This window comes from Erythrolamprus reginae, chromosome Z, assembly GCF_031021105.1.
Source record: "Erythrolamprus reginae isolate rEryReg1 chromosome Z, rEryReg1.hap1, whole genome shotgun sequence".
Taxonomy (NCBI): domain Eukaryota; kingdom Metazoa; phylum Chordata; class Lepidosauria; order Squamata; family Dipsadidae; genus Erythrolamprus; species Erythrolamprus reginae.
The window spans coordinates 128,487,480-128,515,279 of NC_091963.1; the positions used below are offsets into that span (position 1 = coordinate 128,487,480).

Sequence of the window (27,800 nt, forward strand, 5' to 3'; positions counted from 1 at the left end):
TCTAACCACTGCGCCACTGTGGCTCCCTAACTCCCTAATTCATATACAGTGGTACCTCTAGATAAGAACCGCGTGTTCAAGATTTTTTTGCCTCTTCTTGAGAAGCATTTTCTACTTAAGAGCCCGAACCCAGAAAAATTTCCCAGGAAATTTGAGAGCGGCACGAAGGCCCGGCCAGTTTCCTGCCATTCCCCCTTTAATCCCGGCCATCTCGGGCTTTTCTGGGCTGCCAGAGGAGCCTTTCGGTGGCACTTAAGGAGGCTTTGGCAGCCCAGAGAGAATGGAGCATTTTCCTTTCTCTGGGCGCTTGGAGAGGGAATAAACCACTTCGCTGTGGTAACTCCCTCGCGCTGTCTCCCATACACCTGGTGCGAGGTTGCCTCCCGGAGCGTCTGGGCGCGGAAAGGCAAAAGGGGGCGCTTTGCCCTGTCCAGATCAACTCGGCTTCAGCCAAACCGAGGAGTCTCCACAGTGAAGGAAAGGCGCCAGCTACAAAGCGAACGAGCGAGAGGAGAGTGGAGCCCTTCAGCATGGGAAGGAAGAGGCAGCAGGTAGCAGCAGTAGTAGCAGCCACCTTTCGGTCAAAGGAGCGGGAGGTTCCTTTGGGTTTCTCTCTCTGGCGCAGTGTATGGGAGGCAGCCTTGCGCCGGTTGTATGGGAGGCGCATTCTCCTCACCGCCTCAGAGTCCCTCTTTTTTTTTTTTAAGCCTTAAAATTTTGGATTTTTTTGATTCCCCTCACCTCACCTTCTTCCTTCTTCAGCGACTGTCCTCCTCTTCTCCCTCCTCCTCCTTCCCACACTCAAATTCCGAGCTTTTATTTCTTTCCTAATGGGTTTGCACGTATTTTTTGCTTTTACATTGATTCCTATGGGAAAAATTGCTTCTACTTAAGAACCTGGTCACGGAATGAATTAAGTTCTTAAGTAGAGGTACCACTGTACTGTATATCCTTCTTGTCCTTAAAATTTTTTGCTGTCTTTCGGAAATAACATATTAACTCCATCCATCAACTTCCTCAGTTTTCTTCTAGTTGCTGTTCCATAATATATGAATTCTTCAGTCTTAATGTGTTCTTTTTTGTTTTTCCATCCAAATATAAAGACCCCATTTGCACTCAACTTTTATGCACATCTTAAATGTTCCCCATCTTTAGTGAAAATGATATAGAAAATCATCTATTTGTTGTGTTTTTTTTCTGTTTCTACTTAAATTGCTATCTTTCATTGCATGTTCTCTGCCAAATTAGTAATATTTAATATGTGAGCAACTCTATTTGGATCCTAACAAATTCCAAATCCAATGAATTCTTTCCCAGTTTATTTATTTTTATGGTTTTTTTTTTTTTGGTCAAATACGTATACAAAGATATAACAATGTTTATATACATGATACTAGTAAGAGAGAAACATTAGGGCAGAGGACATTAGGCACCCCTTACTGAGGAAAGATTTAAGGGGCCAAAATCACCCCCTAATCTTAAACCACAATGGAAGGAAACAGTGTAGCCTGCAATTCAAACAAGCTTGACCACCTATGCCCTATTGAAAAAGTCATGATTGGATGGATTCCTAAAACTGGCTGATCCACAATATCATAGTTAGTAAATTCTATGAGCTACGTTTGACTTGTTACTTCACAAACAAGCATGCTAACTTATGTTTGGCTTATTGTTGTATGTGAACAAATCTACAGTAGTGACTGGCAGGTTTTTTTTCCAAGGGAAAAAAGTTTACATAGTAAAAATAGATTGTTATCTGACTAGTTATAAAAACAAAATTTAGATCATGTCTGCTTCTCAGTTTCCAGTTTGCTGCCTTTCATTCAAGATAATAATTAGTGAAACAAGATGATATTACCAAGCAGCTGGCCTCCCCATGAATGCTAAACAATATAAATAATAAAAAACACAACTATTATTCATGCTCTCTCTATAAATAACAATGTAAATGTTCATTTGTTCAAAATCTTAAATTTCTGAAATTTCTTCACTGATTGCTTTGAAATTTTGACACAACATTGTATTTGAATAGGCATGTGTTTTTATATACCTACATTATATAGATGTCACACCTGTGACATGTAAAAACATGCAGGTGCTTAAAACAGGACATTCCCCGATTGCTTTGAAATTTTAACACAACGTTGCATTCAAATATGTGTGGGTTTTTATATATCTACTATTATATAGATGTCACACATATGACAGGAATGAAGCTGTATGACAAATACATTCCCATACATGAACGATGGACCTGTTGTCCTAATTAGATTGATTCTGGCAGCAATTTGATCGCAAAGTGACATATCCTTGGCTCTTGCATCATCCAGAATAGCTGTGACATTGCTACCAGGTGAAAGAACTGCTCATTCTGTTCTGAAATTGCCATTGAACATGCAACATGCAAAGATCTCCAGGACCTTTCAAAGGTGAAGATGTCCTCATTCCTCGCAGTCCTATGATTCCAACGGATATGCCATTTCAATTCCAGAGATTGCAATTTCCAATTTGATTGGCATTGGCAATCACCATCAGCAAAGCTCAAGGCCAATCTTTAAAGTTGTGCAGTTTAGATCTACACACAGATTGCTTCTCATGTGGACAATTATATGCTGCATGTTCTAAAGTTGGCAAACCAGACAAACCAGACTGAGCCGCAGCAATGCAGGGCCAGGTACTGCTAGTCAATAATAAAAGAAAATCTCTAAGCTGAATGAAGATCCAGGCAATTTAGCACTAGTCCTGATTGTGTAGATAGCAAGAAGTATCTGGAGACCATCTACACTTATCTAGAACTGTAGTTTCCATCTGAAGTAAAATGGGGCAAAATTCACTTAACAGCTATCTTGCTTAACAACAGAAAAGTTATGTTCAATTATGAATTACTTGTATAATGTCAGCCCAATTCATTGAGTAATTCTGAATTCTTATGAGAGATAAAAACCTACTTATAGATGTGCAGATGCCCTCTATAAGTGGGGTAAAATTACCATCATCAAATTCTGGGACTGAAAAATAAATTATCCAACGTATTTTTTGCACTATAAGATTCTCTGGACCATAAGATGCACCTATCTTTTGTGGAAGAAAACAAGAAAAAAAAATCTGCCTCTGCCTGCCAGCAATTTGCCTCTTTGCAGCAAATAGAAACATAGAAGATTGACGGCAGAAAAAGACCTCATGGTCCATCTAGTCTGCCCTTATACTATTTCCTGTATTTTATCTTAGGATGGATATATGTTTATCCCAGGCATGTTTAAATTCAGTTACTGAGGATTTACCACGTATGCTGGAAATTTGTTCCATGCATCTACATAATATTTTCTCACGTTACTTCTAATCTTTCCCCCAACTAACCTCAGATCATGCCCCCTTGTTCTTGTGTTCACTTTCCTATTAAAAACACTTCTCTCCTGAACCTTATTTAACCCTTTAACATATTTAAATGTTTCAATCATGTCCCCCCTTTCCCTGGCTTTGTTGAAACCTGGTCAGCTTCAACACAGCCTGATTTAGCATAAGCAACTATTGGTGTGTGGATTGGCCTCCTGGAATACTGCCAATCAGTTGTTCCAGGCTGCAGGGATTGCTGTTGTTTCCACCCATCATCACCACTGCCTATTGCCACCTTGTGCGGCCCATATTCAGCCTCTGCACACCCTATTTTCAACCCCCCTATGTCCCATTTTTGGCCCCCGCACATCCCATTTTCAGCCTATTCCAGGCAGCATGGAGGAAAGGGCCCAAAAAGGGGCACATGGAGGCGGCGATAGATGATAGGTGTCGATAAGCAGTGGCGATCCTCGCAGCCTGGAACAGTTGATTTGCGGTATTCCAGGAGGCTAATCCAACCACCAATCAGCTGGGAGACAGAGACTAAAGGGTGGAGGCCGGTGGGTGGATGGGGCTTCAGCAACATTTGCTCTAGAAGACACACAAACATTTCCATCCACTTTTGGGGGGCAAGTGCATCTTATAGACCGAAAAATATGGTAAGTGATAGAAAGTCAAAATAGAGCCTACAATGGAGACTTTGTTGATGTCCTGGCTGTGACAAATGAAGGAAAAAATTATATCTTGTGAACCAGACATGCGTTTGTAATATGTACGGACCTTATATTTCATATTTTGTGTTATTTCTTCTGTTTTAATTGAAATGTGTCCTATAATAAATAAATAATTTTTTAAATTTTTTATTTATTTATTTATTTTGTCCAATACATAATACATATAGAAGAGAATAGACATGTAATAATATATCTAAAGAAAAGGATAGAAGAAAATATATGAAAATAGAGAAGATATATGAAAGGAAGAAAATATATATGATATATGAGATAAAGGAAAGACAATTGGACAGGAGACAAAAGGCACACTAGTGCACTTATGTGCGCCCCTTACTGACCTCTTAGGAACCTGGAGAGGTCAATCATTGATAGTCTAAGGGAGAAATGCTAGGGGTTAGAGGTTGACACTATTGAGTCCGGTAATGAGTTCCGCCCTTCGACAACTCGATTGCTAAAATCATATTTTTTACAGTCAAGTTTGGAGCAGTTATTATTAAGTTTGAATCTGTTGCGTGCTCTTGTGTTGTTGCGGTTGAAGCTGAAGTAGTCAGGACGTTGACAGACAGGACGTTGCAGCATATGATCTTGTGGGCAATACTTAAATCGTGTTTTAGGCATCGTAGTTCTAAGCTTTCTAGACCCAGGATTGTTAGTCTATTTTCGTAGGGATATTCTGTTTCAAGTGGAGGAGTGAATGGCTCTTCTGGTGAAGTATCTTTGGACGTACATAATATGTAGTGAGTATCTCTAAGGGTCAGCTTTCTACAGAACAGGAATACAGTAGAGTATATTGTTGCTATATATTTTTTTAAAAAGCAGATACAAGACTGATGAGCTAATGGTTTTATTGACACCAAAGGGTCTTCAACATCATATTGGGATGTAGATTAAATTCAGAAGTTTGGGTCCTGGAAACTGAACCAAAACTGCAACTCTTTAAGCTTGCCCTGCATTTCTCTGCATCACTCTCTTCTTCCTGGAAATTATGTTAACGGTGGGAACCATGTCCACATTTCCCAACCTTTGCAGCTAGCAGGTCCAGCTTGGATTTTACTTGATCCAGGCCTTGTACTAATTGCTCCAGTTTCTGCAGCACACGGGAGTCTGAGCACGAGGTGCAAGAAATTGGGGGTGCTAAGGTGGGCTGTGGGACCACAGTACCTAGAAGACACAAAGCAGAATTTTTCACGCCAATCTGCCATTCTATCCTTTCTTTACCAGTTGCAATAATTCTTTCCTCACCACTCATCCTTTATTTATACTGTGTTTCCCCAAAAATAAGACACTGTCTTATACTAATTTTTGCTCCAAAAGTTGTGCTATGTGTTATTTTCGGGGGGTGCCTTATATTCCGATCCTTCCCCTTTAATTCTTGGAGCGTTGGTTTGCTCCACTTGAAGAGCCTTACTGCCCCCGCTGCCGCCAATTTTGCTGCCGCCGATTTCACCGCCGCCGGGCCTCTCAGCTGTCTGGCGGCCCATGTGTCTTCTGTCAGTCGCGGCGGTACCAATTCTCCGTAGTCTACAGACAGCTGAGAGGCCTGGCGGCAGCAAAATCAACAGCAGTGAAATCGGCGGTGGCATCAGAGGAGCAGCTCCCGACGCTGACCAGCCCAAACCGTCGGCCCCCTTTGCTGCTGCAGACGGGTAGCCGCCCATCTGTCAGGCTGTCTTCTGCCTCTGGATCTGGAGGCACGCCCATGGCCACCGAGGGCTCCTCCCCAAGTGGCGCCGGTGCCTAAAAAAGACGGCTCCGGTGAGGGGGCTGAGCCTTGGCCGCCGCTGCCCAGATTGCACCTCCTGCCACCGCGGCGGCCAACAGAAGACATGGTGGTAAGATCTGCGGCATCAGAGGTCCTGTGAGCCACCAAGCAGCTCAGTTTTGGGGTTAAGTAAAACCAGGCATGGAGGAGGGAGGGGGGAAGAAGAAAGGAAGCATATTATGGTACCGTTTGTTTTTCCACCACTACGCCTTATTTTCGGGGGGTGCCTTATATTTACAAATTCTGCAAAACCTCTGACATGCCTTACTTTCGGGGTACGTCTTACTTTCGGGGAAACACGGTAGAACCCCCCCCCCACACACATTAACATATACACAGAGGTATATGTAGCAATTAAGGATTCAATCACATGGCTGAAGGGGTTAGGATTGTTAGGATTTTAACCAATAAGGAGAAGCAGATAGTGACTGATAAGAACTATTTCTATCTCTGACAAATGTATAATCTATGACTGAATTTATGCCCATCACATTACTCCAAATAAGAATTTTATTAAGGAGAATTTTATTAAGGAGAAAAATTGGTTGCTGGAATTTTTAAAACAATTTTATGGTTCCTCGTTTATCTTATTAATAAAACTATCTTCGTTCACTTGGCAGGGATTTATTTCTCATGATCAGTTTTAAAAGATATTTTATTTTATTTATTTATTTTTATTTTATTATTTAGATTTGTATGCCGCCCCTCTCCGAGGACTCGGGGCGGCTCACAGCAGAAAAAAACAAATCATAAATAATCTGAATACATTTAAAACATTTAAGATTTAAAGAGAAAACCCCATATAGTACATACACACTCACAAGCATACCATACACAATTTAAACATGCCCAGGGGGAGATGTCTTAGTTCCCCCATGCCTGATGGCAAAGGTGGGTTTTAAGGAGTTTACGGAAGGCAGGTAGAGTAGGGGCAGTTCTAATCTCCGGGGGGAGTTGGTTCCAGAGAGCCGGTGCCGCCACAGAGAAGGCTCTTCCCCTGGGGCCTGCCAACCGACACTGTTTAGTTGACGGGACCCGGAGAAGGCCCACTCTGTGGGACCTAATCGGTCGCTGGGATTCGTGCGGCAGGAGGCAGTCTCGGAGGTATTCTGGTCCGATGCCATGAAGGGCTTTAAAGGTCATAACCAACACTTTGAATTGTGACCGGAAATTGATCGGCAGCCAATGCAGACTGCGGAGTGATGGTGAAACATGGGCATACCTAGGTAAGCCCATGACTGCTCTCGCAGCTGCATTCTGCACGATCTGAAGTTTCCGAACACTTTTCAGAGGTAGCCCCATGTAGAGAGCATTACAGTAGTCGAACCTCGAGATGATGAGGGCATGAGTGACAGTGAGCAATGAGTCCCGGTCCAGATAGGGCCGCAACTGGTGCACCAGGCGGACCTGGGCAAATGCCCCCCTCGCCACAGCTGAGAGATGGTTTTCTAATGTGAGCTGTGGATCGAGGAGGACGCCCAAGTTGCGGACCCTCTCTGAGGGGGGCAATGATTCCCCCCCCCCAGGGTGATGGACGGACAGATGGGATTGTCCTTGGGAGGCAGAACCCACAGCCACTCCGTCTTATCCGGGTTGAGTTTGAGTCTGTTGACACCCATCTAGGCCCCAACAGCCTCCAAGCACCGGCACATGACTTCCACCGCTTCGTTGACTGGGCATGGGGTGGAGATGTAAAGCTGGGTATCATCGGCATATTGATGATACCTCACCCCATGTCCTTGGCTTATCTCACCCAGCGGTTTTATGTAGATGTTGAATAGCAGGGGGGAGAGGACCGACCCCTGAGGTACCCCACAAGGGAGCGACCTTGGAGCCGACCTCTGACCCCCCACTAACACCGACTGCGACCGGCCAGAGAGGTAGGAGGAGAACCACTGAAGAACAGTGCCTCCCACTCCCAACCCCTCCAGCCGGTGCAGAAGGATACCATGGTCGATGGTATCGAAAGCCGCTGAGAGGTCAAGAAGCACCAGGACAGAGGATAAACCCCTGTCCCGGGCCCGCCAGAGATCATCCATCTATAGCTATAGTATAGCTTCCTTCAGGTTAAGCCCAACTCCTAGTGATATCCTGGGCATGTCCATGTGTTAAGTGGTTGAATTACTACCCTGTTTTCCCCAAAATAAGACATCCCCTGTTAAGAAGCCCAATCGGGCTTTTGAGTGCATGGCAATAAGGCCAAGCGCTTATTTCAGGGTCCCAGAAATATATAAGACAGGGTCTTATTTTCAGGGGAACATGGTAATTAGGAACAGTCTTCACAATACAGGTAGTCCTCAACTTACAACACTTCATTTAGTAACCATTCGAAGTTAAAATGGCACTGACGTGACTGTTTTTCACACTTTTTCACACTTTTTTCACATTTATGACAACTGCAACATCCCCATAGTCATGTGATCAAGATTCGGACACTGACTATTTTTGATGGTTGCAGTGTCCTGGGATCGTGTGATCCTCTTTTGTGACCTGATCAGCAAAGTTACTGGGGAAGCCAGATTCATTTAAAAACTGTGCTACTAACCCAACTACCACAATGATTCATTTAACAACTCTGGCAACAAAGGTTAAAAAATTGGGGCAAAGTTCACTTAACAAACATCTCACTTAGCAACAGAAATTTTGGGCTGAGCTGCAGTTGTAAGTCAAGGACTCCCTGTAATGCCTGCATAGATTTGCAAGTGCCCTTAGTCCAGGGATGGATTGCAATTACCGCTGCTTTCGGTGTGCTGCGCGTGCAGCTTCAGATGTCTTGTCCCCAGCATGATTTTTGCTTGCAAGCATGTGCAAGAAGCAAAAATGCACTGAAATCTCACGCAAGGAGATTCATGAGGATCCCCTCATTAAATTTTGCTTCTGCGCATGCGCACAAAGCAAAAAACACTACAAAAAACTGAAGAAAAAACATGGCGGCACCCATAGGACTGCTACCGGAGTGGTCTCACGCAAATTGCGCAATCTGGCAGCCGCTACCGATGCGCAGTCCCCTACTGCACCGGTAGCAATCCACTACTCCCTTAGTCCTTTCTTGGTATATGAATGGGTAGTTCTCCTCTATTCCCCAAGTCTATGGAGAGGGGCGGCATACAAATCTAATTAATAATAATAATAATAATAATAATAATAATAATAATAATAATAATAATAATGATCCCAAATCCTATTACCGTGACTGGCACAAATCTTCTCTTTCAGCTGGATACTCATAAGATCTGAGAACTGTCTCAGGAGGAAGGTATGTTCCGTGGCTGGTCGAGAAGCTATGGCGTGAAGCTCCTGTTGGAACAGTCTGCTTGAAACCATTAGACCAACCTTCCAGGGAGAAGAAAGTCATTGAAAGACCATTGAGTACTGATTGTCCAAGGATGTTTGTAGAAATGAATAAGAAAATAGGTTTTCCCCCTACCTGGCCCCCTGCCCTGTTAGATAATAGGCAGTGAGCATCAAAGAGTATGTATGACCCAGAATTCATCTAGTTCAAACTCTCAGTGCTCTACAATTAACATTATAAGAAACATTGCTGCCTTTGTTTAATATATTTTCTTTACAAACTGTAAAAAACCTGAATGCATGTTGTTGGTTAGTGCAGTGGTAGGCAAAGTTGGCTCTTCTATGACTTGTGGACTTCACATCCCAGAATTCCTGAGCCAGTCATGTTAGCTCAGGAATTCTGGGAGTTGAAGTCCACCAGTCATAGAAACATAGAAACATAGAAGATTGAGGGCAGAAAAAGACCTCATTGTCCATCTAGTCTGCCCTTATACTATTTCCTGTATTTTATCTTAGGATGGATATATGTTTATCCCAGGCATGTTTAAATTCAGTTACTGTGGATTTACCACATATGCTGGAAATTTGTTCCAACCATCTACTACTCTTGTTAAATTGTTAAAATAATATTTTCTCACGTTACTTCTAATCTTTCCCCCAACCAACCTCAGATTGTGCCCCCTTGTTCTTGTGTTCACTTTCCTATTAAAAACACTTCCCTCCTGGACCTTATTTAACCCTTTAATATATTTAAATGTTTCGATCATGTCCCCCCTTTTCCTTCTGTCCTCCAGACTATACAGATTGAGTTCATTAAGTCTTTCCTGATACGTTTTATGCTTAAGACCTTCCACCATTCTTGTAGCTCGTCTTTGGACCCGTTCAGTTTTATCAATATCTTTTTGTAGGTGAGGTCTCCAGAACTGAACACATAGAAGAGCCAGCTTTGCCTACTCCTGGAGTTAGTGGAACGGTTAAATCTGAGAAATTGTGCGTACTCCATCATTGTAGGCCTTTAAGAAAAAAACGGACAATCATTTGTCTGAAATGGTATAGGGCAGTGACAGCTAACTTTTTTGGCACCGAGTGCCAAAACTGGAGCCCGTGTGCACTGGAGCACCGGAAGACAGCCTCTGGCCAGTGTGCAAGTGCATGCTCCAGCTGTACTTCCGGGTTCTGTTGTGCGCATGGATTCTGGAGAGCTGGTCTTTGCATGATGGAACCCAGAAGAGCAGCGGGCGATGGAGAGGGCTCTGCGTGCCGTAGGTTCGCTATCATGGGTATAGGGTAGGTCATAACCAAAAGTGTTGGTTATGACCTATAAAGCCCTTCATGGCACTGGACCAGAATATCTCTGGGACCGCCTTCTGCCGCACGAATCCCAGCGACTGGTTAGGTCCCACAGAGTTGGCCTTCTCCAGGTCCCGTCGACTAAACAATGTCATTTGGCGGGACCCAGGAGAAGAGCCTTCTCTGCGGTGGCCCCAACCTTCTGGAACCAGCTCCCCCCAGATATCAGAGTTGCCCCCACCCTCCTTGCCTTTCGCAAGCTCCTTAAAACCCACCTCTGTTGTCAGGCATGGGGGAATTGAAAATTTTTTCTCCCTTCCCCCTAGGCTTATAGAATTTATACATGGTATGTTTGTTGGTATGATTGGTCTCTTAAATTGGGGTTTTTTAGATTACTTTTTAATATTAGATTTGTTACATTGTTTTTTATTGTTATTAGCTGCCCCGAGTCTTGGGAGAGGGGCGGCATACGAATCTAACTAAACTAAACTAAACTAAACTAAACTAAACTAAACTAAACTAAACTAAACTAAACTAAACTAAACTAAACTAAACTAAACTAAACTAAACTAAACTAAACTAAACTAAACTAAGGGTGGGCTTCTAGCCGGAACACTAAATTGGGCTCGCCGTGGCAGCTCGTGAGTGCTTGCGGGGTCAGCGCAATCTTGCTTCTGCACCTGTGGAGGTAGCAAAATCGCGCATGGAACCACAGGTGCACCTGTACTTTGGTGAGGTTTTTTTGCTTCCATGCATGTTGAAATATGGACACACCTGTGGCTCCCTGAGCGATTTTGCTACCTCCAGGTGAAGAGCCTTCTCTGTGGCGGCCCCGGCCCTCTGGAATCAACTCCCCCCGGAGATTCGAACTGCCCCTACCCTCCTCACCTTCCGCAAAATGCTAAAGACTCATCTCTGCCATCAGCCATGGGGGGATTAACCTCCCCCCCCTTTTTTATCTGACCTCTATATTGATCAGCTGGATTGAGTGTGTATGGCTGTGTAGTTAATGGGTTTTTAATACACGTATTTTAATTTAGTTTACATTTTAACGTTAGATTTGTATTGTATTGCATTACTATCTTGTTGTGAGCTGCCCTGAGTCTTCGGAGAGGGGCGGCATACAAATCTAATAAATTAAATTCAATTCCACAGGTGCAGAAGCAAAATCGCGCTGGCCCTGCAAGCACTCACAAGCTGTGTGGTGAGCCCAATTTAGCGTTCCGGCTGGAGCCCACACCTGGGATAGGTTCTCCTGATTGAGCAGGGGGCTGGACTAGAAGACCTCCAAGGTCCTTTCCAATTCTATTCTTCTGCTATTGTTGGCTCCCACCATTTCCAGAAGTCAAAATTTACCTATCTTAAAAGTTGCCAAGACAAAAAGGAATATGGTTTTCAGATAGGGAGGGGTGAATTGGACAGGACACTATTAAAAAATGATGAAAAATTAATCGGTAAAATATATAAATTTTTGAATTGTTATGAGACAGAAGTGGAAATTGTAAAAGAGGATATAATAAGCTGGAGAATGAATTTTGGCTACACAATTGAATTAGAAAAATGGGAAAAATTATGGACTAATAATTGGCGGATGACAAAATCGACTGCATTTAACCAATTAATAATGTTTTACAGGTGGCACCTATCGCCAGAAAGACTATCAAAAATGTTCCCAAAAACCTCTCCATTATGCTGGAAGTGCAAAAAAGAAAGAGGCACGTTCTACCACCAATGGTGGACATGCACACAGGCAAAAAATTTCTGGAATAAAATAACAAATTGGTTAAAAGAAATAGTAAATGAAGAAATTGAAAAAAACCCAGAATTATATTTATTGGGTATTTTTAATTAAAAAAATAGAAAAAGAGGTAAGATACCTAGTTAGACACATATTAACAGCTGCCAGGATAGCATATGCCCAACAATGGAAAATAGACAAACTACCGGAAGAAAATACAATAATTAAAAAAATACTAGACTGTGCGGAGATGGACAGGTTATCTAAAAGATTAGAGGGAAAAGAAGAATCAGATTACTATAAAATATGGGCAAAATTTTACGATTGGCTAAACAAAAGAGCAACAAAGAAATAAATAAAAATCTACGCAAAGCAACACGTCGAATAAAAGAATTGAAAAATTAATACTATGCGAAAGAAGCAAAATTCTCTGATCAAACACCTAAAAAGTGGGGAAACTTTCATTTCCCAAATGTTGTATGTGTATGTTTCTGTGTATGTTTTTTTCTTCTTTGTATGTTATATTTGAAAAAAAACCACAAATAAATAAAATAAAATAAAAATAAATAAAAGTTGCCAAGTTTTTGAGGCACTGCCACAATGCAACCATGCTCTAAAATTTATCTTTCAATCCAGAAAACCTGGAAAGGAAGGTAAAGATTGTTGCAGAGAAGAAGGTCATGGCATCCTCAACTGGCAAAAACAGAATGACGGGCAAGGATTTACCAAAGGGGACACCCAGAGCCTCTGCTTGATAAACTGGCCCACAGGCATTTTACTAAAGTTGCAGGAAGCTGGTGTATTACCCTGCCACAAAGCAACACTGAAATAGCTCTGACACAACTTGTAAAGGAATGTTCAGTTTGCAAATGTTGATAATTACATGTCAAGTCCCCTTCCTTAGGTTTTAAACAGGTTAATTATTAACTGTTACCAGCAAGCTGGACTGATTTTTGAAAAACACAGTTTCCAAACACCCTTGCAAACTGCAGACCAAGCAGTTTCTTACCGACAACAAGAAAAAAAAATCCTATTGGTTGCTATAGGATGAGCACACTGGTCCCTTTGAAACTTTGGCAAGCAGTTATACAGTGTTCCCTCGATTTTCGCGGGTTCGAACTTCGCGGATAACCTATCCCACAGTTTTTCAAAAAATATTAATTAAAAAATACATTGCGGGGTTTTTTCTATACCAAGGTTTTTCCCGTCCGATGACGTCACATGTTATCGCCAAACTAATAATTTTTGCAAATAAATAACAAAAAAATTAATTATTGTTAATAAATAATTATGTTTATAAATATCAGGATCACTAAGTGTCTTATTCAACGGTGAGTACCAGTAATAATGGTGAGTAAATGGTTGCTAAGGGAATGGGAAATGGTAATTTAGGGGTTTAAAGTGCTAAGGGAAGGCTTGTGATACTGTCCATAGCCAAAAATGGTGTATTTACTTCCGCATCTCTACTTCGCGGAAATTCAACTTTCGTGGGCGGTCTCGGAACGCATCCCCTGCAAAAATCGAGGGAACACTGTAGTTAGAAAATCTGTAAGTTTCAGGCTAGCTTTTGAAATACAGGTAGCCCACATTAAGCAACCCTAATTGGGCCTGGCAACTCAGTCGTTAAGTGAAACAGTTGGTAAGTGAAATTGCAACTGTGCTTGCCACTTCAGCTTTCCCTTGCTCTACTGACCTGCAAAGGTCTTAGTGCAAGGATTGATCACACAGTTACTTTTCATCACTGTTGTAGCAGTCAACAAATGAGGCAATCATTAAACAATGACTACTTGTATTACAGTTAGCCTTTCTGGGTACATTGGAAGTCTGAGAGTTTTTTTTAATTTTTTTTTTAAATTTTAAATTATTTTTATTTGTATGCCGCCTCTCTCCAAAGACTCGGGGCAGCTAACAACAATGAAAAGACAATGTAAACAAATCTAACATTAAAAAATAATCTAAAAACCCCCAATTTAAAGAACCACTCATACATACAAGCATACCATGTATAAATTCTATAAGCCTAGGGGGAAGTGAAATTTCAATTCCCCCATGCCTGACGACAGAGGTGGGTTTTAAGGAACTTGCGAAAGGCAAGGAGGGTGGGGGCAACTCTGATATCTGGGGGGAGCTAGTTCCAGAGGGTCGGGGCCGCCACAGAGAAGGCTCTTCTCCTGGGTCCCACCAAAGGACATTGCTTAGTCGATGGGACCCGGAGAAGGCCAACTCTGTGGAACCTAACCAGTCGCTGGGATTCGTGTGGCAGAAGGCGGTCCCGGAGATATTCTGGTCTGATGCCATGAAGGGCTTTATAGGTCATAACCAACACTTTGAATTGTGACCAGAAATTGATCAGCAACCAATGCAGACTGCGGAGTGTTGGTGTAACATATCTTGGGAAGCCCATGATTGCTCTCGCAGCTGCATTCTGCACGAACACTTTTCAAAGGTAGCCCCATGTAGAGAGCATTACAGTAGTCGAACCTCTGGGTGATGAGGGCATGAGTGACTGTGAGCAGTGAGTCCTGGTCCAGTTTGATATAGACACACTGGCATACTCACAAAACAGGGGTGGTTGGGAGGGGAAATCCACTTATTGCTTATTGATAAAACAGCTGCTCTAATTTGTTATAAAACATCCATCCTATATAGCAGAAGACAAATTGCTGACAAAGCTTTGTGCTATCCTTTCCAGCTCTCCCCCAGGGTATTGTTTAACAACCACAACTTTCTGTTACTTATTTATTATTGTATTTTATTTTTCCTGCGCTGGTACACACTTTTACAGAGAGCCAATGACTATTTTTATTTTGGTAGCAATGATGGTAATGGGTGATAATAATAGTTATTAATCTGTGTGTTTACAAAGGTGTGGCACAATTCTAGAGAACCTAGTAATTAGAAAACTCCATCCAATAAAAGTAGTTCATAAAATAAAAGTCAAAGCAGTAAGTACATATTCCCACTCACACAGACCAAACACCACAACTACACACAGGGTTCAAAATACATCCCATAAAACCTCCATCAATTCCAACAAAATAAGAATAAATGTAGAAAAGGTTATGAGAGGTAGGTGGCCTCATTGCAATTAGATACTTATAGATCTAATAGATATACAGTGATACCTCGTCTTACAAACCCCTCATCATACAAATTTTTCGAGATACAAACCCAGGGTTTAAGATTTTTTTGCCTCTTCTTCCAAACTATTTTCACCTTATAAACCCAAGCCGGCGCCACTGGGATGCCCCACCTTCGGACTTCTGTTGCCAGCAAAGCGCCCGTTTTTGCATTGCTGGGATTCCCCTGAGGCTCCCCTCCATGGGAAACACTACCTCTGAACTTCCGTGTTTTTGTGATGCTGCAGGGGAATCCCAGCAGGGGAATCCCAGCAGCGCAAAAACAGGCGCTTCGCTGGCAACAGAAGTCCGGAGGTGGGGTTTCCCAGTGAGGGGAGCCTCAGCGAAATTGCAGCATCATAAAAACACGGAAGTCCGGATGTGGGGTTTCCCATGGAGGGGAGCCTCAGGGGAATCCCAGCAGTGCAAAAACGGGCACTTTGGCTGGCAAAAGGGGTGAGTTTTGGGCTTGCACGCATTAATCGCTTTTCCATTGATTCCTATGGGAAACATTGTTTCGTCTTACAAACATTTCACCTTACAAACCTCATCCCAGAACCAATTAAGTTCGTAAGATGAGGTATCACTGTATTAGATAAAGGTGTCTATGTATATGAATGCTACACCGATTGATTTCTTATTTCCTATACAATGGTACCTTGATATTCATTGGTTCCGAAAGACATAATGAGTATCAAAAATGATGAGTACTGAATAATGTTTCCCAGAAGAAATAGTGTGAGTTAAAGACAGCCAATGCCGACAAGTTCTAGCTTGTGCACTAAGTACCAAACAAACAATGAGTACAGTGGTACCTCTACTTAAGAACTTAATTTGTTCCATGACCAGGTTCTTAAGTAGGAGCAATTTTTCCCATAGGAATCAATGTAAAAGCAAATAATGCATGCAAACCCATTAGGAAAGAAATAAAAGCTCAGAATTTAGGTGAGAGGAGGAGGAGGAAGAAGAGGAGGAGGACAGTCGCTGCTGAAGGAAGAAGGTGAGGTAAGGGGAATTTTAAAAATTCAAAATTTTTAAGGCTTAAACAAAAGAGGGACTCTGAGGCAGCGAGGAGGAGCATGTGCTTCCCATACACCTGGCGCAAGGCTGCCTTCCATACACTGCACCAGAGAGAGAAACCCAGGTGGGCAAGAGGGGAGCGTCACTGAAAGGCTCCTCTGGCAGCCGAGAAAAGCTTGAGATGGCCGGGATTAAAGGGGGAATGGTAAGAAACTGGCTGGTTCTTTGTGCTGCTTTCAAATTTCCTAAGAAATTTTTCCAGGCTCGGGTTTTTTAGTAGAAAATGGTTCTTAAGAAGAGGCAAAAAAATCTTGAATGCCTGGTTCTTGTCTAGAAAAGTTCTTAAGTAGAGGCACTCTTAAGTAGAGGTACCACTGTACTAGATAAAACTTTCTTCCAATGCACTGGGTACCAAATTCAATGAGTTTCAAAGCAGTTGGTACCAAGGTTCTGTACATTATTCTGGGCAGATAACAATGAAAGCAAAGTAAAAACAATAAAAGCAACCAGAATGAGGGGGGGGGGAAATCAAAACTTGAGGCTGCAAGCTGAAGAGGTGACTGTTGACCTTCGCCATGATTCTGGTTGAGTTCCATCATCTATGCCAGTGATCCTCAACCTTGGCAACTTGAAGATAGAAGAGAAGGATTTAGGGGTAGTGATTTCTGACAGTCTCAAAATGGGTGAACAGTGCAGTCAGGCGGTAGGGAAAGCAAGTAGGATGCTTGGCTGCATAGCTAGAGGTATAACAAGCAGGAAGAGGGAGATTATGATCCCGGTATATAGAATGCTGGTGAGACCACATTTGGAATCCTATGTTCAGTTCTGGAGACCTCACCCACAAAAAGATATTGACAAAATTGAACGGGTCCAAAGACGGGCTACAAGAATGGTGGAAGGTCTTAAGCATAAAACGTATCAGGAAAGACTTAATGAACTCAATCTGTATAGTCTGGAGGACAGAAGGAAAAGGGGGGACATGATCGAAACATTTAAATATGTTAAAGGGTTAAATAAGGTCCAGGAGGGAAGTGTTTTTAATAGGAAAGTGAACACAAGAACAAGGGGACACAATCTGAAGTTAGTTGGGGGAAAGATCAAAAGCAACATGAGAAAATATTATTTTACTGAAAGAGTCGTAGATCCTTGGAACAAACTTCCAGCAGACGTGGTAGATAAATCCACAGTAACTGAATTTAAACATGCCTGGGATAAACATAGATCCATCCTAAGATAAAATACAGAAAATAGTATAAGGGCAGACTAGATGGACCATGAGGTCTTTTTCTGCCGTCAGACTTCTATGTTTCTATGTTTCTATGTTTCTATGTTTCTATGTTTCTATGTTTCTATGTTTCTATGTTTCTATGTTTCTATGTTTCTATGTTTCTATGTTTCTATGTTTCTATGTTTCTATGTTTCTATGTTTCTATGTTTCTATGTTTCTATGTTTCTATGTTTCTATGTTTCTATGTTTCTATGTTTCTATGTTTCTATGTTTCTATGTTTCTATGTTTCTATGTTTCTATGTTTCTATGTTTCTATGTTTCTATGTTTCTATGTTTCTATGTTTCTATGTTTCTATGTTTCTATGTTTCTATGTTTCTATGTTTCTATGTTTCTATGTTTCTATGTTTCTATGTTTCTATGTTTCTATGTTTCTATGTTTCTATGTTTCTATGTTTCTATGTTTCTATGTTTCTATGTTTCTATGTTTCTATGTTTCTATGTTTCTATGTTTCTATGTTTCTATGTTTCTATGAAGATGGGTGGGGGATTCTGGGGAAAGATGCCATGTTCAAGTTGCCAAGCTTGAGAACCACTGATCACCCTGTGGGTGGGGTAGAAAAAGGTGGAGACAAAGGACAAGACAAGCAAATAAGCTGGCCCTCACCCCAACAGCGAAGCGTGTGATTCCAGCTCTGTCAGCCTCCTGGACAACCTCTGGGTAGTTCAAGGGATCCCCAACTTTCTCTCCATCGGTCACAACCACCAGGAACTTCTGGGCATTGCTGCGAGCCCCTTTCTGTGGGGTGAACAGTTCCCTAATAAATAGGAAGGGAAGGGGGGAGAGAGAGAGACCAAAGTGCCATTGCCCATTTCCTTTACCAGACCCGTATTCTGGTCCAGCAGAAGATATTCCAAGGGTTGAGGATTCTTCCATGGCAATGGCTCCATGATAGGGGATGTGTGAACCCCCAGGGTCCCTGGCCAGGGCTGGGGAAGAGGAAAGGCTGCCCAGAGACCTACACAGCTTTCTTGATGGCAGTGGCTGTGTAGGAAGACCCTTGCAGCTGATTGATATTTTGTAGAGCGTTGTTTAGGTTTCGGTTATTTCGGAAAGTTCTGAAGTCAAAATGCTCCTGAATTTTGTTGGAGAACTGCAGAAGGGAGAACTGAGGAAGGGAGGAAAAGGAGGATGAAAGTGGAAGCAGCCAACTGGAATTTCTAAAAAAAAAATCCATATACATTTATTAATTAGCTGTGCTCCTACAACAGGCAGGGTCAGACTTTCCCAAGCTGATGCTCTTTGGATGGTCTGTTAGATCAGTGTTTTTCAACCAGTGTGCCGCGGCACACTAGTGTGCCGCGAGACATGGTCAGGTGTGCCGCAAAGCTCGCAGAGAAAGAAAGCAAGAGAGAGAGAAAGAAAGCAAGAGAGAGAGAGAAAGAAAGCAAGAGAGAGAAAGAGCGAGAGAGAGGAAGAAAGAGAACAAGAGAGAGAGAAAGAAAGAAAGAGAGAAAGAGAACAAGAGAAAGAAAGCAAGAGAGAGAGAGAAAGAGAGGGAGGGAAGGAGAGAGAAAGATATAGAGGGAGGTAGGGAGGGAGAGAGAAAGAGAGCAAAAAAGAGAGGAAGGAAGGAAGAGAAAGAAAGAGGGATGGAGAGAGAAAGAAAGAAAGAGGAAGGAAGGGAGAGAAAGAGGGAGAGAAAAATAGAGCAAAAGGGAGGAAGAGAGAGAAAGAGAATTTTTTTGTCCAAATTTTTTTTAGCCCTCCTCCCCGCCCCGCTCAATGTGCCCCAGGGTTTCGTAAATGTAAAAAATGTGCCACGGCTCAAAAAAGGTTGAAAATCACTGTGTTAGATCATCCTTCAACTCTTACAAATCCAATTCAAACTATATTCGGACCAGTTTACTTCTGGCGATATATTTTAAGGCCTGTTTTGGCATCCAGGCATTCTCAGGATGGGCCCTGTTTGTGAGTTTAGAACTCACAAGAACTTGCTGTTTCTAGATGATAAAATAATTTTTAATTTAAAATAAACAAAGAATAAAGAGTCATAAAATAATTACTCGCTCACCAGCCAGCTCTTGAAGGTGTGGACCCACTGTTCAGGTATATGGTTGAACCAGTGTTTCTCAACCTGACCAGCTTTAATATATGTGAACTTCAAGTACCAGAATTCCCCAGCCAGCATGCTAATTAGCCAATTAAACATGATATAGCATATTATATGAACATAGAAAAGGACAAGGAAATCTGCTTTATAATTTTGTTTTTCACAATTCATAATTTTGTTTTGTACAATTCAATTTAATCGCTGGTTAGCATCCCTCCTTTCCCCCCTCCCTCCCTCCTTCCTCCTCTTTCTTTCTTTCTTTCTTTCTTTCCTTCCTTCCTTCTGTCTTTCTTTCCTTCCATCTGTTTTTCTGTCTATCAGTCCCTTCCTTCCTTCCTTCTTTTTTTTTCTCTCTCTCTCTCTGTCTCTCTCTTTCTCCTTCTTTCTTTCTTTCTTTCTTTCTTTCCTTCCTTCCTTCTGTCTTTCTTTCCTTCCATCTGTTTTTCTGTCTATCAGTCCCTTCCTTCCTTCCTTCTTTTTTTTCTCTCTCTCTCTCTCTGTCTCTCTCTTTCTCCTTCTTTCTTTCTTTCTTTCTTTCTCTTGTTTCCTCCTGTCTGCCTGTCTGTATATATGTCCCTTTCTTCTTTCCTCCCTCCCTCCATTTCTTCCTTCCTTTCTGTCCATCTGCCCTTCCTTCCTTCCTTCCTTCCTTTCGTCCTTCCTTTTTCTTTTTCTAATTTTTTTTCCTCTACAAATTAAATTGTAAAGCTTTTAGGCAGTTCTTTTCTTTGCACCATTTTTTACCCATAGCTCACAAAGGTATTCCCTTTCTCCCCAAGTCTATGACGAGGTGTCTCAACTGTCTTATGAAAGAACAGAACATTTCCCCATCACTTCATTCCCTCCCATTCCCTTGGCTTCAAAGAGCAATCCAGATTGAAAATATTATCCTCCACATGGGGTTCTCCATTCCTCCAACTGACCAGAGTATTTTCAGGAAACGTTTTACTGAAGGCTGAAACAAATAACTTCTGTGCAATAAATTCTCCAGTTCGAACGCTGCTAGACCCATCAATCAATAACACAATGTCTCGGGCAACATTTGGACACTCTGGAAAGAAAAGAATAAAGGAAAGACTTCAATTTCAAAGTTATCCTCTACCCTTCTCAACTTATCATAAATGTCCAGCTGAGAGCCTCTTGAATATTTTAATAGCTTCCTAACAAACAAAAATTCAGGTTGTTTTTTTCCCCATCTTGGTATTATAGACTATTGTGGGGGGAAAGTTATAGGCTAAAGGTATTGTCATTTTGCTAGGGAAAAAAAATGCTAGAAACGTTCTTTCTCATTAAAAAACCCCTCTTTCCAAGATACTGCTGATAAACATGAGTGTTGTGGTTCCATCTGAGGCCCCTCAGGGAACGGCTGATCTTCTGTCGGTTTCCAGCTCAGAGGGAGAGGATGAGGAACAGGAGGTGCAGGCAGACGAGGAGGAGGAATCCCAGGCTGAAGAAGAGGGAGGACAGCCAGAGTCCCCCCAGAGGGAGCTCTCCCCAGCAAGCAGCCTGGATTCCTTAGAGGAAAATGCACAAGCCATAATTGATCTGCGACAGAGAAGAGCTACACAGCGAAGGGACCAATTGGCTAGGTACTTTCAGCATTAAAGAGGCAACAGCTGGGTTTGGGTGTGGTGCTCTTTGGAAAGGCTAAAAGGCAGACCCACCCTTCCTGGCTTGTGGAGTTTTATCTTTGAGAGTCTTGGGACCTAGCTGTGAACTTTGGCGTCTTGGAATCCTGGTTTGTGCCTTTGACTACTGAAACCTTGGGGTGGGTGTGCCAGCGAGAAGCTTGCTGTATTGTCTGGACATCAGGACTCTGCTGTAAAGTATTATAGCCTGTCTGTTGGGAAGAACAGGTTTTCCTCTGTGTTTATTTTTTCCAGCTATAAAGTACTTTTGCTTTTACCAGAGTGTCTGGCTGTTTTTTCCAGTTGGTGTTGAGGTCTGGGGGAACCCGGACAGAACAATGAGCAGCAAAGAATTGTATTTGAATACATAGAGAAGGCCCTTTTCATGACTTTATTTGGCTTTCAAAGGATGGTCGATAGAACCTGATGTTACCCATATGCAATAACATTGAACCCCCTTAATTTCTAATCAATATACAGCTAAAAATTACGGTTGACAATTCACCATATAAGGCTTATATCCAAACCTGTCTTCAGAAAAGTCTAGTTTCTTAACAAAAATGAAAACTGAAATTTCTGAAATACTGGAGTGAAAAAAAATCTCCAAACATTAATAAGAAAAAAATGCCCTGACTTATTTTCAGTGAATCTAAGATCTTTCTCATTTAAAGATAAATTATAACATTAATAAAATCAATTTTAAAAAACTTTTTGCTTACGCTGTTTTACTGGTCTTCTTGGGGAAGCTGTTGTGGTATCTTGAGAAAAATCAAAAACGTCAGAAAGATCAAAGTCTCTTGACCCTGTTACAAAAGGAAAATAGTTGAACATTATCAAAAATATCAATTCAATTTGAACAGAATTTTCTAAGGCCAGGACAGTGCTAATGTGTGTGTGTTTATGTATGTATGTATGTATGTATTGCGCCGTTGCAACCTCTCCGTGGCACTAGACCCTGGAGAGCTCCTTGGTTTACTGAAGAGCTCCGGGAGTTGAAATGCCAGAAGAGTCGTCTAGAGAAGCGATGGAGGAAGAGTAAGTCTGAATCCGACCGAACACTTGTAAGAGCTCATATTAAGACTTACAAAGTGGCGCTCAAGGCGACAAGATGCACGTATCATGCTGCCTTGATTGCATCAGCGGAATCTTGCCTGGCCGCTCTGTTTAGGGTGACCCGCTCCCTTCTTAACCAGGGGGGAGTTGGGGAGCCCTTGCAGAGCAGTGCCAAGGATTTTAACACATTTTTTGCTGATAAAATCGCTCGGATCCGGGAGGACCTCGACTCCGATTGGATAACAAAGTTGAATGACAACGAGTCGATCGAGGTGACTGGGGCCCGTACTTGTCCATCTGTCTGGGAAGAGTTTGATCTGGTGACACATGATGAAGTGGATAAGGCCATTGGAGCTGTGAGTTCCGCTACCTGTTTACAGGATCCGTGTCCCTCCTGGCTGGTTTCGGCCAGCAGGGAGGTGACACGGAGCTGGGTCCAGGAGATTGTCAACGCTTCTTTGGGGAGGGGGTCCTTCCTGGCTCCCTACAAGGAGGCACTTGTGTGCCCCCTCCTCAAGAAGCCTTCCCTGGACCGAGCCATTCTCAACAACTATCATCCAGTCTCCAACCTTCCCTTTATGGGGAAGGTTGTTGAGAAGGTGGTGGCACTCCAGCTCCAGCGGTCCTTGGAAGAAACCGATTATCTAGGCCCTCAACAGTCGGGTTTCAGGCCCGGCTACAGCATGGAAACTGCTTTGGTCGTGTTGATGGATGATCTCTGGTGGGCCTGGGACAGGGATTTATCCTCTGTCCTGGTGCTTCTTGACCTCTCAGCAGCTTTTGATATCATCAACCATGGTATCCTTCTGTGCCAGCTGGAGGGGTTGGGAGTGGGAGGCACTGTTCTCCAGTGGTTCTCCTTTACCTCTCCTGTCGGTCACAGTTGATGTTAGTGGGGGATCAGAGGTCGACCTCTAGGTCTCTCCCTTGTGGGGTGCCTCAGTCCTTTCCCCCCTGCTATTTAATATCTACATGAGATCTGGTTGAGATCTACATGAGCTGGTTGAGATCATCCAAGGGCATGGGGTGAGGTATCATCAGTACACTGATGATACCCAGCTGTACATCTCCACCCTATGTCCAGTCAACGAAGCAGTGGAAGTGTCTATTTATTTTTGCCTCTATCACCGTACCTATAAATGACATAAATATTTGAAGATACTTAGTCAGGATTGGCTGATAACTACGGTAGCTAATAAAATGGTCTGCTGATTTTTTTAAAAAAAATATAACTCTGATTATTTTTAGCATAAGATAAAATCATGAATTTTAGAAGCTATTAGACTGTCAATTCAGTAACTACATTTATCTTCATTCAAATGCATAAAACCATTAAATCCAGACCAAAGCTTTAAATCATTGCAGCACTGTTTATATGCCAAAAATGTATTTGTTACATATTCTTAAATATACAGTGATACGAACTTAATTGGTTCTGGGATGAGGTTTGTAAGGTGAAACGTTTGTAAGACAAAACAATGTTTCCCATAGGAATCAATGGAAAAGCGATTATTGCGTGCAAGCCCAAAACTCAACCCTTTTGCCAGCTGAAGCACCTGTTTTTGCACTGCTGGGATTTTCCTGAGGCTCCCCTCCATGGGAAACCCCACATCTGGACTTCCGTGGTTTTATGATGCTGCAGGGGAATCCCAGCAGCACAAACACAGGTGCTTCGCTGGTAACGGAAGTCCAGAGATGGGGTTTCTCTGCGATTTCTCTGAGGCTCCCCTCACTGGGAAACCCTACCTCCAGACTTCCGTTGCCAGCGAAGCACCCATTTTTGCACTGCTGGGATTCCCCTGCAGCATTGCAAAAACACGGAAGTCCAGAGGTGGTGTTTCCCATGGAGGGGAGCCTCAGGGGAAACCCAGCAACGCAAAAACAGGTGCTTCGCTGGCAACAGAAGTCTGGAGGCGGGCATCCCAGTGGCGGCGGCTTGGGTTTGTAAGGTGAAAATAGTTTGGAAGAAGAGGCAAAAAAATCTTACACCCCCGGTTTGTATCTCAAAAAGTTTTTATGACGAGGGGTTTGTAAGACAAGGAATCACTGTACATGTTGTTTTAGCCCAATAAAGATGGGGTAAAGATGGTTTTCCAGCTGTTGTACTCCAACTTCCATCAGACATAAACCAGCAGTGGCAATTGTCATAGAGAAGGGACCTCTGCACATTCAATCGCATCCTCATGCAGTTAATTAAAACTGATTTTTAATATAGCTGGGGATTTTAGACTAGTTTACTTAGCTTTAATTAATTGGATTTACCCTATTGTCTTCTATTGTTTCTTTTTATACGTTGTCAGCTGCGCCTTGTCCTCGGAGAGGGGCGGCATATAAATCCAATAAATAAACAAACAAACAAATAAATCTGGATCAATCTGATTTCCAAAGCACCAGAAGGAAAAGCAAGGAACAATGCATGGAACTTAATCAAGGAGAGAAAAGAAATGGTTGTTGTCTGAATGGGCACGATTGATTTTTAATATAGTTGGGGATTTTAGACTAGTTTACTTAATCGTACCCATTCAGACAACAACCATACATAACATTCACTGGCCGGGGGTCTAAGATCTAATCGCCCCAAGTCTGGTGGCATAAATTGAGTCTTAAGACTCTTGCGGAAGGCGAGGAGGGTGGGGGCAATGCAAATCTCTGGAGGGAACTGATTCCAGAGGGCCGGGGCCCCCACAGAGAAGGCTCTTCCCCTAGGCCCTGCCAAGTGACATTGTCTGGTTGACAGGACCTGGAGAAGGCCGACTATGTGGGACCTAAGCAGTCGCTGGGATTCTTTGTGGCAGTCCTCAAATTCTGGAATACAGCTATCATATCATCCTTAGTCCTTCTTTTTTCTAGACTGTCCAGTCCCAATTCCTGCAATCGTTCTGCACATGTTTTTGTCTCATTTTGATAATATAAAGGACATTCCTGGTTTAATGGAGATTTAAATCTCTACCTTATTTATTATTATTATTATTATTATTATTATTATTATTATTAATTAGATTTGCATGCCGCCCCTCTCCAAAGACTTGGAGTGGCTCACAACAAGAAAACAGTACAAATCCAATAGTTAAAAACAATTTAAAACCTCTTAATATAAAAACAGTCATACATCTCAGACAAACCATATATAAAACGGAAATGACCCAGGGGAATCAATTTCCCCATGCCTGATGGCAGAGGTGGGTTTTAAGGAGTTTGCGAAAGGCAAGGAGGGTGGGGGCAATCCTAATCTGTGGGGGGAGTTGATTCCAGAGGGTCGGGGCCGCCACAGAGAAGGCTCTTTCTCTGGGCCCCGACATTCTGGGCATTCTTATTTAGTAGAGTAGAATAATTTTCATATTGGTTTGATTAAGGGTTTTTTTTAAGGGGTGGGTGGACTGTTGCCCCAAGCTGTTCTTATGTTCCACATATGTGGTCTCCAGAACTCCGATCACGACTTTTGATCCTGACTGCTGAAGGATGAACACAGACCGCATAATTTACTGGCATTTAATTTTCATGAAAAGTATAACATTAACTCTAAAAGAACCACGTTGTCCAAAGTCACGTCAACCTCAAAACCTCCCCCTAACCTTATATATGATATGGTGACTATCACTCGGGGACTTTAGTCTGGCCTTAAAAAAAAAAACGACGCCAATTGATCACTGAAAGTTTGTCCATCTATGGCTTCAAGGGAATATTTAGAGAGCTGTCAGTTATGTCCATCAACAACTCCTACCTGACACAACCATTTCTCTTTACCTGAGCACACAGCAACAGCTGCAGTTGAAGTATTTGTACCCACCTGCTACTCCAAGGAAAAGGACAGTGACAATAAAAACTCCAAGAAATCCCATGGCTGGCCTCTAAATTGTTGTCAGTCAGTTTTTAGTTCTGAGGGAAAAGGCTGTTTGGAGAGTAAGCTAGAGGCCTGATCAGGACAGGTCCTCTAAATAAAAAACAGCTTCACTTTCCTGGTACTGGTAGCCACTCTCTGATATACAAACATTTGCTCCACTAGGTCATTGAACTCTTGGGCAGTAGCCATGTTGAGAGTTACTATACAAACAGTCCTTGACTTATGATCGTTCATTCCATGACCATTCGAAGCTACGATGGCACTGACCAATTTTCACAACTGTTGCAGCATCTCTATGGTCACGTGATCAAAACCAGCTTATATTTATGACTCTTGCAGTGTCCCACCGTCAAGTGATCTCCTTTTGCGACCTTCTGGCAAGCAAAGTCAATGGGGAAGGCAGATTCTCTTAATAACCCTGTTACTAACTTTAAACCGCACTGATTCAGTTAATAACTATGGCCTGAAAGGTTGTAAAACAGAGCAAAGTTTGCTTAACGTATCATACACAGTAACATAAATTTTGAGCTGAATTGTGATCGTAGGTCAAGAAGTTATCTGTACAGAAATGCAGAAATATGAGATGCCTTATGTAGACATCAGTGGCACTTTTAATAATGAATGGGTATCATTGTATATATCTGGATAGGTCCCTATTGGATATCCCCATCATTATTTTGCCAGACTTAATTCCAAGATTTGCTTTGACCCTTAGCACCTTTGATCTCACAGTAGATTGTGGTTCAATTTCTCCCAGAAGTTTTGCTACCCGTCAATTATAATACCAACCACTGCTCTGTCTAATACTTATCCTCTTATCTTCTAAGTGCCCAACTGGCCACGCTGCACAAAGATATGTTGTCACTTGTACAGTAAAGTTTGCAGGGCTTGGCCACTCAGATTAGTGTTTCAGAAATAGCACAAAGGCAATTATTTTAAATCCAGCGCTCTTGCCTTGCTATTATTTTAATGTGAATCAAAAGAACAAATTAACCCAGCATTTTTAAATCTCTCAACCAAACCAATGTGAAAAAGTATGGTTAATGTATATTTTAAAGTTCTGCTTTTAAAGTGGAATTTTGTGTCTGGTGGACCATTTCCAACTGGTCAGCTCAGTTGTATAAGGTTTAAGTAAACATGAATTCATTTGGGAATATATGCACTTTTATCATTCTGTGCAGAAAACTCATGCCCTGCCCACTCATATGGGGAACAGGACAGATAGAATAACTGTTGGCCTTTTGCCCTGAAACCAATCAATAGTTATTTCAGAATCTGATTTCAAGAATAGGGAGAAAAAAGTAAGGTTTATCATGACCATAACAGGTTTGAATTTAAAATGAATTTAGAAAATGTATTCAGGCAGATTTAAAATGTATTTTTCCACTACCATCTTTCTTTAAACATTTGATCTTACCTAATGAAAATCAAGATGACCCTGGAATCAAATGTTAAGGGAATATTTAGCTATGATAATTTATCCGCTTGCAAGTATTCCTTCTACTGAGCTATTAAGTTAGGGAAAACCAATTTATCTGTGGCTCCCTTGCATTTAGTGTTCTCTGGTGTTCGTATATATCCCCCCATGATCCAGCAATAATACATTATATCTGGATGAGATCTAATTCAAAAAGTAGTTTTAAAAACAAT

The 27,800-nt window shown here is 42.1% G+C and overlaps 1 protein-coding gene across 1 annotated transcript; it reads right to left on the minus strand.

Annotated features, from left to right (window-relative positions):
* Positions 1–4,895: 4,895 nt before the first annotated feature.
* Positions 4,896–26,288, minus strand: LOC139175690 (integrin alpha-X-like). Its single transcript, XM_070766889.1, has 7 exons — positions 26,097–26,288; positions 21,976–22,059; positions 20,552–20,679; positions 18,538–18,683; positions 18,182–18,332; positions 9,018–9,162; positions 4,896–5,228 (listed from the first exon to the last, which is right to left on the minus strand). Exons 1-7 carry the CDS (start codon positions 26,146–26,148, stop codon positions 5,056–5,058), a joined length of 879 nt encoding a protein of 292 aa, XP_070622990.1. The 5' UTR covers positions 26,149–26,288; the 3' UTR covers positions 4,896–5,055.
* Positions 26,289–27,800: the final 1,512 nt, after the last annotated feature.

Excerpts from the sequence above, each read along its gene's own strand:
- LOC139175690 (XM_070766889.1), bottom strand. The coding sequence starts at position 26,148 with ATGGGATTTCTTGGAGTTTTTATTGTCACTGTCCTTTTCCTTGGAGTA. Across the intron at positions 22,060-26,096 it reads CCTTTTCCTTGGAGTAGCAG|GGTCAAGAGACTTTGATCTT; the intron begins GTGGGTACAAAT and ends CTTTTGTAACAG. Across the intron at positions 18,684-20,551 it reads CGTTTCCTGAAAATACTCTG|TTCTCCCTTCTGCAGTTCTC; the intron begins GTCAGTTGGAGG and ends TCCCTTCCTCAG.